The sequence below is a fragment of the Archocentrus centrarchus genome, chromosome 22 (genome assembly GCF_007364275.1).
Source record: "Archocentrus centrarchus isolate MPI-CPG fArcCen1 chromosome 22, fArcCen1, whole genome shotgun sequence".
Classification (NCBI taxonomy): Eukaryota; Metazoa; Chordata; class Actinopteri; order Cichliformes; family Cichlidae; genus Archocentrus; species Archocentrus centrarchus.
The window spans coordinates 11,503,976-11,517,558 of NC_044367.1; the positions used below are offsets into that span (position 1 = coordinate 11,503,976).

The following is a 13,583-nucleotide window of genomic DNA, read 5'->3' on the forward strand; positions in this document are numbered from 1 at the left end:
TTGTGTCTCATTTACTTATTGATTCTTATGGATTCACCTCTGAATATGTGTTTTGTGGTTAATGTGTAACATGCAGAGCAGACTTGCACTTTGTTTCGACAAATAATACATGGAGATTTCAGGTACAATCTTGGCCAAGCTGAAAGGTACGTACGACATTTAGTTAAATGTAGATTGTATTTCAGTAAAACTTAGTGTTTTCTAAGTATATGGAATTAGTACATTTTCAGTTGGTGTAAACATCTGTGTTTCAAGTTGTGCACCCAAACCTTTCCAGGTTCAAATGACGGTGGTACACAAAATGAAGATGGCCCGTTTTTTCTTTGTGGCCTTCTTGTGTTTTCTGACTCCTCTCCACCAAGCAGAATCTAGCGGGAACACCATCTCAGATCTCACCTTCAAAAATATGGACTTTGCCATGAACCTGTACAGAAAGATATCCAGTTACCATGACAAGAACATCTTTTTCTCGCCTCTGAGCATCTCTACCAGTTTTGCTTCTCTACTAATGGCTTCTGACGGTGTCACACACAAGCAAATCCTGAGGGTACTTAAACTGGAGTCGCTGGAGAGGGCTGACCAGCCAGACCTTATCCCTAAGTTGTTTCAACTCCTTCATGAGAACGTCACACGAAATGGATCGCTGAAATTGGACCAAAGCATGGCTCTCTTTATGCACCCACAATTTGTCGTAGAGAGGGAGTTTGAAGAAAAAGTTAATAAGTTTTTTAATGCAGACATCAAAACTGTTAACTTTGCAGACACTTCAGAGAGTATCGGTGTCATCAATGATTACATTAGGGGCAAGACTCAGGGGAAGGTTACAGAGATGATTTCTGCCCTGGACGAACAGACCAAACTCCTGTTAATTAACACAATTTTCTTTCAAGGTAAATTAAATCCTTCTTGTGCGCTTTACAATTTTCACTTTCATCATTAATTACACTTCATGTGTGCACCTTAGAAATATTTTTGTTTAGAACTAAACTTGCAATATTATCTTCTCCACAGGAGCCTGGCAGATGCCTTTCAATGGCAATTTGACTCGAAATGCACCCTTCTACATTGATAACTATAATACAGTGCAGGTGCCTATGATGCTTAAAGAAGACAAGTTCTACACTGCGGAAGATGCTTCTCTGGGTGCCAGAGTTTTGAAACTGCCATACTACGAGGGCGTTTCCATGCTTATCCTGCTGCCCAACACAGGCATGGACTACACGATGGTAGATGATGAGATTACTGCAGAGAGGTTTCAGAGCTGGATCACAAAGCTGAGAAAAATGTATGTGCATAAAAATCCCTTGCTGTACACGAGCGTCTACATCTTTTGCGTGCATATTTTGTAAATGATCATAAAGCAACGCCTGCAGCAGCAGATGAGTCACTGTGTTCAACATGTCGACTCGTGTCTTGTTCGCAGCAAAGTGGAAGTGAACATGCCCAAATTCAACATGGAGCAGTCCTATTCCCTGCATAATCTTCTACCTGGTATGGGCATGACCAGTGCCTTTAGCAATTTGGCCAATTTGACAAAGCTCAGCCAGGACAAAGGGCTCAAATTGTCAGAGGTAAGTTATCACTTTTACTATTAATGCAACATATGCACATGTTCCAACTAGTACAGCTTAACACTTTCATCCTTGCTGTGAAATTGTAGGTGCTGCACAAGGCTGTGATTGAGGTGGATGAGACTGGAACAACTGCAGCAGCTGCCACAACAATTGGTATTATTCCATACTCCCTACCAAGGACCTTCAATGTAAACAGACCATTTTTCTTCTTCATATACCATGAAGATACAAACTGTCTGCTGTTCATGGGGAGGGTGATTGACCCCACCACAAAATAGTTTTGCTACTGTAATGTGTTAGTTCTTAAACAGCTTCTACACAGCTAATTTGGTGGATGTTTTTAAATTCCAGCAAGGTTTAAGCCTGTTTTGGTCTGTTCTGTGAAAGCCAACCTACAGCATGCATCACCAGAGTATTCTAGACTCACCAATAATAATAATAAAGTCTTCACCTGCATCACAAACTTGTTTTGAATTTATTTGCAACTCCAAGTGTTCCAAATTATGACAACCACTGTAAATGCAATAAATTAAGAAATAAATTGCTGCTGCAACTGCATCTGTCAAATAAAAACATTAGTATCATGTTCCAATAATGCACTTTCCATGGAGTTAACGAGCTCAGTTGTGTTAACACAATTCTACAATCTTCCCAGGAGTGGACAGCAAATCAATCCCAAGGTCAGAAAATGAAATGCTGAGAGAAACTGCAAAAAACCCAAGAGCCTCATCTCAACAACTCTACAGGCCTCAGTTAGCATGTTAAATGTTAAAGTTCATGACAGCACAATCAGAAACACCTCATACCAGCTATAAAACACGGTGGTGGAGGGGGTGATGTTTTGGGCACCTTGCAGTCATTAAGTGAACCCCTCTGTGTACCAAAGTATTTTAGAGTCAAATGTGAGGTGATCTGTCCAACAGCAAAAGTTTGGCCAAAAATGAGTCATGCAGCAGGACAATGATCCCAAACACAGCAGCAGAACAGAACAGAATGGCTGAAAAATAAAAATCAAGGTGTTGCAATGACACAGTCAAAGTCCGCAGACCTCAACCAGATTGAAGTGCTGTGGAGAGCTGTGCATAAAGAAATGCCTCTAAACCTCAATGAGCTGAAGTAACGCTGTAAAGAAGAGCGGGCAAAAATTCCTCCACACTGATGTGAGAGACAGTTATTCCTGCTAAATGTGGTTCTACAAGCTACTGAATCATGGGGTGTACTTAAAACTTTATTTTTCACAACTGCATTTACTGATCTATGTACTAAATTATATGCTAGTTTGTCAGGTAGAACCCCCATTAATAAATATTTTTAATAATATTTTCTACTACTAATAAATACGATTATTGCTGACTTAGAAAGTGAACTAGTACCCTTGGCACAAACGTCACTACAATTTAGTCTCCACCTTCAGAAATTACAGTGTATAATCCTTTATTTCTGTCACAGAAGCACTTATAAATTCAGACTTCATATTAAAAACCGATAAACTGACATTTTTATTTTTCATTAATGTTATTTAAACGTTTATTAAACATTAATCAATAAGTTATATACGTGATATAAGAGGAGACATTTTTTTTTTTTAAAATCGAAATTATCAGGGGAGTCACAATTACACCGCTCCTGTTCAACAAATAAAGTTTTTCAAACCACGTGATCAACACTGTCATGGCTGCCCCCTCGTTTCTCACGTTGTTGTGATCGTATGTTAAGTCTCCGAGAGCCTGTTCTCAGTCAAGGTAAGGCTTTCGTACTCACTGATCCAACTGGTGGTTCATAGGAGACTTTGTGCGCGCAGTTTTTGTTAATTATCGGTACGTATTTGGCTCTAACTGCAGGAAACGTGGATTGCACGTGGCGCTTATACCAACCCAACGTTAGAAACTTCGCGAGGTTAGCGGAACTCGCTTATTTTTCAGCTGTGCCATTTGTAGGAAAATGAAGACAAAGAAGATGAAAGCGAAAAACAAAGGTATGTCCTCTGGGCTGCGGAAGCCAGCGAAACGTTGCATCGACATGAAGGGCAAGTGGAAAACCGTGGAGCTCGATCCCAGCGTGTTCTCCGAGGAGGGCTTGGAGGGTCTGGTGTGTTTTGAAGAGCTCACGGATTATCGTTTACTAGACAGTGAAAAGGCTGCAACCATAGCAGCAAACGAGCTGAAAAAGGAGAAGAAGAAAGCAAAGAAAAGAAAAGCTGATGATGGCGAGGAGGCTGGAGAGAAGGAAGATTCGGAGATCAAAGAGGGAGAGAGCGCAGCTGAGCCAGCAAAGAAAAAAGCCAAGAAGAAGAAGAGGAGGAAAAACAAGAAAGGGGTTGTAAAGGAATCGGATAACATTTCTGCACAAGATGTAAAGCAGAAGGCTAATGCTGCCCCTGAGCAGGGAGGAGAAGATGAGTTAGCAGATGAAGATCCTGCAAAAGATTCAGCTGCCATCGCTGCAGACTCAAAAGATGCAAAGAAGACCAATAAGAAGAAGAAAGAGAGAAAAAGGCAGCAGAGAGTAAAGGATACAGTCCCAAAAGAACAGCAGAAACCTGAGTCTTCATCAGAGCTGGAAAAAGAAAAATCTAGTCAAGTGACAAAGGCCCCACAAAAGAAGGCCAAAAATTGGACAAATGCTGCACTTTCTGGGTCTGATGACAAAAATGTTGACATGAGTGCATGGAAGGACCTGTTTGTTCCCTCTCCTGTGCTAAAGGCACTGAGCAATCTTGGATTTGGTTCGCCAACACCCATCCAAGCCCTGGCTTTGCCTCCAGCTATCAGGGATCGTCTGGATATACTGGGGGCGGCTGAGACGGGTAAGATAAATGTTATTATGGCTTTATCATGTTATTTTCTGTTCCTAGATGTTCAAGTGAAGCTAATGTGGGTGCTGTAATTACAGGAAGTGGCAAGACCCTGGCTTTTGGCATTCCCATAATTCATACCATCCTGGAGTGGAAGAATAGCACTGAAAAAACTGACACTGAAGACACTGAACCAATCACAAAGGTGGAGAGTTTGTATTTACCACCTGTAGATGAGTGCACAGAATCAATTGAAGAGGATCACAAGGGGGGAGTGGAGGCTTCTCAAGAAGACGATGAAGGTGAGGAAGATCAGAATCAAGGAGACTCAGATGAAAATGAACCCAACGATGTAGAAAATGAGCAGCTTGGATGCGTCCAGGTAATCAAAGATGCAGAGTTTGATTTTGATGAAAAACCTGCTGGTGCTCAGAGTCGCCCCCTGCTTGGACTGGTTCTCACTCCCACCAGGGAACTGGCTGTTCAGGTCAAACACCATATTGACGCTGTCGCAAAATTCACAGGTAAGTCATTGCTAATTAAAGTGTTATGATGGGAGTCATCTGTTAACAGTTGTATGAATGTCAGGGTATCTAAAGTGTTACTGTTGTGCAGATATCAAAACAGCCTTAGTGGTGGGTGGAATGGCACAACAGAAACAAAGACGGGTGCTGAAACGCAGGCCAGAGATCATTATAGCTACTCCAGGGCGTCTGTGGGACTTGATCAAGGAGAGGCACCCACATCTGCTCAACCTCAGGCAGCTCAGGTGAGTCTTAATTCAAACCTCTAAATAATAGGATTAGTTTTTAAAAGTGTGTTATGTGAAAATTATCTATTATTATTATCTTTCTTAATTCCTCTTCTTGTTATAATGCAGGTGCCTGGTCATTGATGAAGCCGATCGCATGGTAGAAAGAGGACATTTCGCCGAGCTGGAGAATTTGCTGGAAATGCTTAATACCACTCACTTCAATCCTGTGAGGCAAACGTTTGTGTTCTCTGCCACTTTGACAATGGCTCACAGCCTGCCCACTCGCCTCCTTCAAAAGAAGAAGAATCTGGACCAGAGGAACAAGCTGGAAATTCTTATGGAGAAAGTGGGGATAAAGTCCAAGCCCAAAGTCATTGACCTCACCAGGAAGCAGGCAACTGTGGAGACGCTGATTGAGACACAAATCTACTGTCAGAAAGATGAGAAGGACTTCTACCTCTACTACTTCCTGCTCCAGTATCCTGGGCGCACCATGGTTTTCGCCAACAGTATTGACTGCATCAAGAGGCTGAACGCTCTACTGGTTATCCTAGACTGTACTCCGCTGCCGCTACATGCCAACATGCACCAGAAGCAACGGCTCAAAAACCTGGAGAGGTTTGCAGAGAGGGAAAGGTTAGTTGACAACACTTTTGCAGTAGCAGCATCAAGGTCTCTTTGGACCTTATCTAGTAACTGTGCCATTAATGAAATCTAAATTGTAACTATGAATATAAGGGTTTCATCTAGTATGCACTGTATTTACTGTAAAACATGATTTCTTTTTAATGTCATTTAGCTTTGACGTTGGCATTTTTTTTGTGTTTATTCACAGTTGTGTTCTTCTGACAACTGATGTGGCAGCAAGAGGCCTGGATATCCCCAATGTTCAGCATGTTATTCACTACCAGGTACCCCCTTTAACAGTTATCCAAGGATTTGAGATCTTTGACATTACAGGAGAATTGTCCAACATGAACAAGAGATGAGCTAGCCATAACACTAAATACCACACAACCATAAGAGTCCAGGCAATATTTATCTCCTGGAAAGATGAGTTGTGATATCAGAAGCTGTTCTAAATGCCTCATTGTACCTCAAATATAATTTGCTCATACCAGGTTCCTAGAACATCAGAGACTTATGTGCACCGCAGTGGCAGAACAGCAAGAGCTACTAAAGAGGGCCTCTGTTTGCTGCTAATAAGCCCGGATGACATGATGAACTTCAAAAAGATATGCAAGACCCTTGGAAAGGACGAAGCGCTTCCCACATTCCCCATCGAGACCAAATGCATGGACGCAATCATGGTGAGCTCTGTCAGCATCAGGTCCCGTCTGTGTGTGTGTGACACTCTGAAGGGTTTATAGTTGAGATCTTACTACTTGTGTCCCTCTACAGGAGCGAGTAAACTTGGCCAGGAGTATTGAGAAGATGGAGTACTACAACAGCAGGGAGAAACAACATGACTCCTGGCTCAAACAGGCAGCAGAAGCTCTGGAGGTGGATCTGGATGATGATCTATTAATTGGTAAAAAAAATAAAATAAAAAGCACATTGAGTGTCATTTAAAAGAGATATTTAAATACAGACAACTGAAAATCCTTCCATTTCCACAGGCAAAACAAAGGATGAGGATGCAGACAGAGAGCATCAGAGGATAGTGAAGGGGATGAAAAAGGACTTGAAGCGTTTGATTTCACAGCCTATTTTCAGGAGTGTCATAAATACCAAGTACCCTACTCAAATGGGAAAGCTGTCCCTGCCCCAAATCCCTGTTGCTGGGATAGAAACTGCCCTAACCAGAGTTTCAACACAGGAGAAGAAACAGAAGTTAAAGAAAAGGATCCCTCCATGGCAGAAGAAACAAAATAAGAAGAGAGAGAAGCAGAAGCCACAGTGACTTGTTTATTGAAATGTTTATTAAAAAAAAAAAAAAAAAGTCATCTTTGACAATATATAAAAAAAAGCATAAAAACAATATAGAGCATTTTAATTCATCTAAAATGTTCTGTGCCTACTGTGCAGTGGTCAAGTCTCCAGCTGTTGAATTCCTGTAAACTGCAAGATTTTATAAAAATCTGATTTCATAAGTGTCTTAAAGCCCAGCTGGAATTCATTCAACCAAAGTCAATATTCCTGAGCTGAGTTCCAGTGGTCATAGTTGTGGCCGAGGGTAGAGAATGTTATAATGAGATCCTTGGTAGAGGAGATAAAGGGACGGTTCCCCGCCCTCTGGAATGATATGGTGAGCCAGCTGTTCTTCATCACCCTCCATAGAGACAATGTGGATGCAGATGTCCAGAGCCTGCGACAGGGCCAAGATGTCCACGTGATCACACTCCATTGCCATAGGCTCCACTTCCTGATCAAAGAACAGATTTTAATCCAACTCCGTTAAATGATCCAGTTTAAATAACTTTAAAAAAAAAAAAAAATTATCTTTTTGCTGTAGGCAGCAACACTGATACTAACTTGATGACAGTAGACTTGTAGATCAGGGGCCTCCACAAAGTTGCAAAAGAAGTCTGCATGGTTTTGCAGGTGCGCTGAAGTGAGCAGCCTGAGATACTGCACAACACCGTCAGAGGTAGTCGGATCATTGAAGAGCCTGAACAGTGCATTTGCATCTGCTTGACATTGCTCTACAACATGTAGAACCTTTGAGAGAAAAGGAACAATTAGACAGTCTTGCAGTTTTTTTTTTATTTTTTTTTTTTTAAAACAGACAGTATCCTTGTCCCTGTAAACAGCTTCATTTTCTGCATCTTTTAATAGACACAGAGGGCTAGCAGGATACTAAGAGCACAGGAGTAATGCTCAGGATATTTTGGCATAGTGCTTTTATTGCGAGTAAAAATCTGATTCAATGCCAGGTCACAATTTTCAGTTTCAATATGTACATCAGTATTATTCAGAAAGTTTGATGTAATGATTTATAGATAATACATGTGCAGGAGTGCAAAAGTTATGAGCCCTTCATTTCTCCATTTTGCTTTCAAGGAGAGACATTGTCATTTTTAAAGTGGTCTTGAGCAGTAGTTCTCCAGGCTTTCTGAAGGTTGCTGCTTTTTCACTCGTTTCCAGTCCTTGTGCCTGACCATCAGGAGAATTTTTTTTTTTTTTTTTTTAAGTCACTTAACACTGACCTATGAATCATTCAACCATAAATAAGGTATCTGACAAGAACCAATTTTAAAATTGCATCTTTAGGCACTTTGTTACTAGCAGCCTGTCACAAAAAAACAAAAAACAAAACCCACATTGTGCCCATTTCTTTAGCAGAATCCACACACAGTGGAACACTATCAGTCATTGATTGGCCTCCCCAGAGCCTGGACCGCAACATTACTAAAGCAGTGTGGGATCATCTTGACAGAACGGAACAAAAGGCAGCCAACATCCAAAGAAGAGCTTTGAATGTCCTTCAAGAAGCCTGGAGAACTGTTCCTGAAGGCTACTTAAAGAAATGACAAAGCTGCTTAAGAGAGTTCAGGCTGTGCTGAAGAATAAAAGGTGGTCATACAAATATTGACTTTCAAGCTCATTGGAACTGTGCAAACTGTCTTATATGCACTGTATTTCCATTCATCTTTGCACATTTCAATAAATTGCTGTGACCATTTTCCAAGAAAAATATAAAGAAATGAGGTGTGGCTCAAGCCTTCTGCACAGTACGTCTTTCAGATCTACAAGAAGTGCAGCTGCAACTTTAGATGCAAGTCTAAGTAAATGATACAATCAATACAAATGCAGTTGAGAAGTGACGGGCTGTGTAATGAATAGGATCTTGTTTTATAGCTGGGACCTGATTTTACAGCATGCCCCACACAATTAAAACCAAGTTAACATTTGATTGATGTATGTAGGTATATACTACATAACAGTCAATCTAACTTGAGATCCAAGCCAAAGCTCAAAAGCTACAAAGTGCTTTTTTTTTTTCTCTCTCTCTCTTCTTCTTCTAATGAGGGGGCTGCGAAATCATACCGTAATGCCTTGTCAAATGTAAAAAGCTGTAAAAATGTAGTGCAGTACTTACCGTGTCCATGTAGTGCTTGAAGAAACTCTCCTCAAATCCTGCAGATGTCAAAATTTTGCTGCTCTGGATTATCTTGTTCTTGAACCTAAAATTGAGCCCCGTGACACGAGACAACACACCACCTTTATTACCTCAAAACTGTTCAAGCATAGGTGAGACTGGCTAAACCCAGGGGCGGCAATAATTAAAACTGACCTCTGCAAAGCCCTGGCACTGTGTAGGACTGACTCTAAGTGTGCGAAGCAGAAGGCTCTGTAGAAGCAGTTCCCATCGCCGGAAACTTTTCTCACGCCGGAAAACTGGCTGCCCAAATCCTAAAAAGAAAGACAATAGATGTGGTTATTCCGCAGGCGGACGCGCTGAGGTATAAGAGGTAACCGGGACCACCTGCGCTACATCAATCTCAACCCTGCTGAATAGCCTACTTGGTACTTGGCACTCGGCGTCTGGATCGGGAACAGCGAAGAAATGTCCTCACTGCTTGAAATCAAGGTGCCATCCTCCATCTGTCGACAAACAAACAGCTTTACTACGCGCACCACCAACAACAAAAAAAAACCCCGCAGTTTCGAGTTACCTGTCCGCATGACGTACCTTCATATTGCAACAACCTGGAAACAACACAAGAAAACGTAACTACAGTTTGGCAAAACGTGTGTCAAAACATTGTTGCTTTTTTTTGGTTTTTTTTTTTTTTGTTCCTACTTTCTACAAACCGGATGTTTGCGGAAACCACGTGCTTGTGTTAAAGGGCCAGTTCAGAGTTTTTATAGTGAGCGGAGCCATACCGTCAGTATTACTATTTCTCATGAAAGTACTTAAGTAGGTTGTTATCTACGAAATATAACTATATTTATAATTAACAATGTACTTTAAATTATTTTTACTGTGCATGCATCGTTTTTCATGTATCCAGTTAAAGTGCTGATTTTTATATATAAATGACTATTTTGGGGGTGGCTAAGTCATAGTTTGGATATAAAATCGGAATAATCAAAGTAACAAGAAACTATTGCAATACATTATTGTCGTGGCACGACAGGTTTTAACTAGGAAGTAGGGCCTCTTGACACAGACACACACAATAAAACCCAGCAGTGTCTGACATTGGAGGATGCCCAAATCAGTTGAGACTGGGTCAAAGGTGATTTTGTTTTTAGTGTTTTATTGTGGACTGCTGTTGATTGAGTGTGCAAGATTTTCAGCAGAAATATCAGATTCTTCTAACTATATTAGTTAATGTATTTAGTAAAGGAAAATGTAGTCTGTCACAAAGAATTATGCCTCAGTTTTAAATATTTCTGGATTTCTCTTTGGAAGTGTGCAAAACCTAAATATATGAGGAAATATATGAGTGTGTGTGTATATATATATATATATATATATATATATATATATATATATATATATATATATATATATATATATATATATATATATATATGAATTGTACTTTCCAGTCTGACCACATTATTTGATGATGAACACTTTATTTCAAAAATAAGCAACAATCACAGTCCAATGATAAACACTGGCAAAGTTTGGATGACCAGATAAACATGAATATCTCATCTGAAGCAGCTGGGTTGTTTTTGTGTTTTGATTTTTCTATATATTATGACTTAATCGGATAGGTTGGCAGATAGCTTTTGTGGAACACTGAAAAACTGTTACAAAAGCAATCAAAGCAACGTAAGAAAAATAATGAAACAACACAATTTAAGCTTCTCCTAATGGAGGTTTTGGTAACACTTCATGGCCTTCTTTAGCAGGTGACATCTAATTTGCTACAAAGTGGTTAAAGTGCTGTTTTCCACCTCAAGAGTGAACCTTCACACAAACAAACCACAAGAGGCAGCACTGTGATAAATACTAAAACCATAACATCAACCAAATGTCTCGCTCATTCTGCTGACTTTACTTGAACTTTTGATTTGTGTTTTGCTTCCAAAGCTCTTCATTGACCCCCCCTCTCTTTTGTTCATCACAGCCTTTGTACTTGTCATGGCACTCCCGGACTCCATCAGCCTCCTCGCCCTCCTCTCGGTGTCTGCGTTGTCCAGAATGTACTCCTGAAAGAAATGGTCAGCCGAGAGCTGGGTAAAGTAAAAATGGACACTAATAATCAGCTTATCCTTTACGTTAATACCTTCACCATGTTCAGCATCGTCAGCGCATTCATGCTTTCCAACGGTCCGTATGCTTGTAGGTAACATTGTTCTGCAAGGTTGCTGATAGCCATGAGCAGTCTTCCTACTTCTGTCATCTGAAACACAAGGACACACATGACAGTGTTTCTATTCAAGGCTTCCCACGATCAACTGAGAACAGGGCCGTATCCAACTAATCTTGAAGGTATACTTTCTCTCTGGAGAAGCCCAGCTCCATCTGTAAATTAACCTCCGCCTGCTTGTTCTTCTCTTTGAGGGTCTCTAACTCACTCTGCAGTTCAGACAGCTCCTTATTGGTCATCTGCAACAGGCAGAAAAACATAATTCAACCACTCAAAGCTACAGTACAGCTATAAAGAAATGCTACATCTAACATCTGCATTTGTATGTCTGACCAGTTTCTTTATGCTGAGTTCCTCCTTCATGTTTTGCAGCTGTTGCTGGCCCTGCTCCACCTCCACCTCCATATGCCCCAAACGTTGCAGGAGCTCCTGGTGGGTGATGGACAGTGTCTCATGGCGCCGAATGATGGGCATAACCAAAGATTCAGAGCCATCATCAAGATAATCTGAAACAGATTGCCTGATTTACTCAACGGGTTAAACAGGTTTAAGTAAAAATTCAATAATGACAATTTGAACTTACTGCTGGGGAGATAATCTCGTGTTTTCATCAAGTAATCATCATAGATTTTGTATTTTGCCACTCTCTCCTTTAAAAGTTGCCTTCTGCAAATTGAAATGTGGCAAAGCTGGGCTTAAAAAATCAACTTAATGAAAGAAATCTTCACAGTAAAACCCAAATGTTAAGGTGTCACCTGTCTCTGAGTTCTTTAAGGTGCTCTGTCAAATCTTCTATCTGGCTCTGTTTCACAATGTTTTGCACCCGTGAAGCTTCATAGTTCTTCAGTGCTCTGCGTCGCTTTGCTTCATTTTCAGCTACGAACTTTTCAAATTTCAGTATCTTCTCTTTAGTCTGGGTGACAACACAAAGCCAAAGGCCAGCCACATTATGACAATGTCTTATAGATGATGGATAGCTACTACTGCTACTCATTTAGACCCAAGGAGGTCTCAACTCACCTGTTGTAGTTTTATTTCCAGTTCAGACCTTCGCTGTGCTAGAGCCTCCATGCAGGCTTTAAAATCTAGCCGTTTAAGTGCAAGTCGCTTCTCCACCTCATCCAACTCGGCCTGTTTCTTCAGAACCAAGGTCTTTTGCAAAGCAGTCACTCCTGCCTCCAAGTCTCTGCTTGAAGACTACACACAAAAAAACAGATCCACTCAGATGCATTAATACTGAAAGCCTTCCAGGGTGCATTTATGGAAAGCGTCTTAAAAGAAAAGTTAGAAAATGCTTCAAAGGGAAAAGAAAAGAGGGAATGATAAGAAAGAAAGAAAGAAAGAAAGAATACCCTCCAAAATCAAATAAAATTAAGGTGCACAAAGCAGAAAATGGAACATATAAAACCCATGAGAGTATTTTTCTGTGAAATCACAAATCTTACCTCTTTCACAACAGGTATGTGATTTTCTTCCCTTCTGCGTCTGAAAAAAATTGCCAGTAACAGTCTGATTCAGTCAAGAAAGACACACACATACACATATAGCACAAAACTGACTATGTAAGATATAAAAACAAATAATTATATTTACGTTTTATTTTTATATAAATGCGTTTAGATAACCCCTTACTTAATTTATTAAATACAACGTAACTTGAGTTGCTGTTTATGAAAAGCACTGGCCTACCTCGTGTCCTGCGGCTGTGTTACAAAAATGTTTTTTACTTTATTTTCCACCTGGAGTTTCGGAGCAGGATCGCTGTTATCTAGTAAAGGCAGAGAAGAAGTCATGTCTTAGTAGATTTGTCGCTCAGAACTTCTGAAGCGTCTTCGGTTGTTCTGCGTTCAAAAGACCAGAAAAACAATCGAGGATCTTTTCCGGATGTTTTCCCTGGATTCGTGCAGCTGTTGCCTAGTGACCACGGGCCAAACAACAGGGAATGCACCGGGATCGTTTCTTTGTTGTCATGGCAAAAGCTGGGGAGCCTCGGGTCGGTTACTGACAGAATGAAATCAGGAGAAAGCGAAGAGTGCTCACTCCGTCCCATTTTCCGCAAACAGTGAACCAAAAATATGGATCAGAGTTGTTATATTAGCTTTCATATGTAATTCAATACTTTCAGTGTTTTAAATTTCAGTTCATTGGTTCGTTTTACTTTTTTGTTGTGTGCATTTTTTTTATTT

At 40.5% G+C, this 13,583-nt stretch overlaps 4 protein-coding genes across 5 annotated transcripts; 2 read left to right on the plus strand and 2 right to left on the minus strand.

Moving 5' to 3' along the window:
* The first annotated feature begins 24 nt into the window (after positions 1–24).
* serpina10b (serpin peptidase inhibitor, clade A (alpha-1 antiproteinase, antitrypsin), member 10b) lies at positions 25–2,037 on the plus strand. Its single transcript, XM_030719314.1, has 5 exons — positions 25–146; positions 278–890; positions 1,012–1,285; positions 1,424–1,571; positions 1,661–2,037. The coding sequence occupies exons 2-5, from the start codon at positions 284–286 to the stop codon at positions 1,850–1,852; spliced, it is 1,221 nt and encodes a 406-aa protein (XP_030575174.1). The 5' UTR covers positions 25–146; positions 278–283; the 3' UTR covers positions 1,853–2,037.
* A 1,192-nt stretch (positions 2,038–3,229) lies between these two features.
* Positions 3,230–7,073, plus strand: ddx24 (DEAD (Asp-Glu-Ala-Asp) box helicase 24). 2 transcript variants are annotated; one of them, XM_030719511.1, is made up of 9 exons: positions 3,230–3,316; positions 3,416–4,380; positions 4,467–4,892; positions 4,984–5,137; positions 5,249–5,758; positions 5,958–6,033; positions 6,244–6,432; positions 6,524–6,653; positions 6,742–7,073. In XM_030719511.1, the coding sequence occupies exons 2-9, from the start codon at positions 3,516–3,518 to the stop codon at positions 7,023–7,025; spliced, it is 2,634 nt and encodes an 877-aa protein (XP_030575371.1). In that variant the 5' UTR covers positions 3,230–3,316; positions 3,416–3,515; the 3' UTR covers positions 7,026–7,073. The 2 variants fall into 2 exon arrangements, with proteins under 2 accessions (XP_030575371.1, XP_030575373.1); XM_030719513.1 differs by having other exon boundaries at positions 3,237–3,316; positions 3,512–4,380.
* A 36-nt stretch (positions 7,074–7,109) lies between these two features.
* LOC115773021 (ubiquitin thioesterase OTUB2) lies at positions 7,110–9,890 on the minus strand. The gene is made up of 6 exons (XM_030719515.1): positions 9,759–9,890; positions 9,590–9,670; positions 9,360–9,478; positions 9,165–9,249; positions 7,598–7,783; positions 7,110–7,487 (listed from the first exon to the last, which is right to left on the minus strand). Exons 1-6 carry the CDS (start codon positions 9,762–9,764, stop codon positions 7,281–7,283), a joined length of 684 nt encoding a protein of 227 aa, XP_030575375.1. The 5' UTR covers positions 9,765–9,890; the 3' UTR covers positions 7,110–7,280.
* Positions 9,891–10,674: 784 nt separating this feature from the next.
* Positions 10,675–13,319, minus strand: ccdc197 (coiled-coil domain containing 197). Its single transcript, XM_030719514.1, has 9 exons — positions 13,087–13,319; positions 12,843–12,882; positions 12,418–12,594; positions 12,153–12,310; positions 11,981–12,063; positions 11,731–11,903; positions 11,526–11,636; positions 11,314–11,430; positions 10,675–11,236 (listed from the first exon to the last, which is right to left on the minus strand). Exons 1-9 carry the CDS (start codon positions 13,188–13,190, stop codon positions 11,051–11,053), a joined length of 1,149 nt encoding a protein of 382 aa, XP_030575374.1. The 5' UTR covers positions 13,191–13,319; the 3' UTR covers positions 10,675–11,050.
* Between the last annotated feature and the right edge of the window lie 264 nt (positions 13,320–13,583).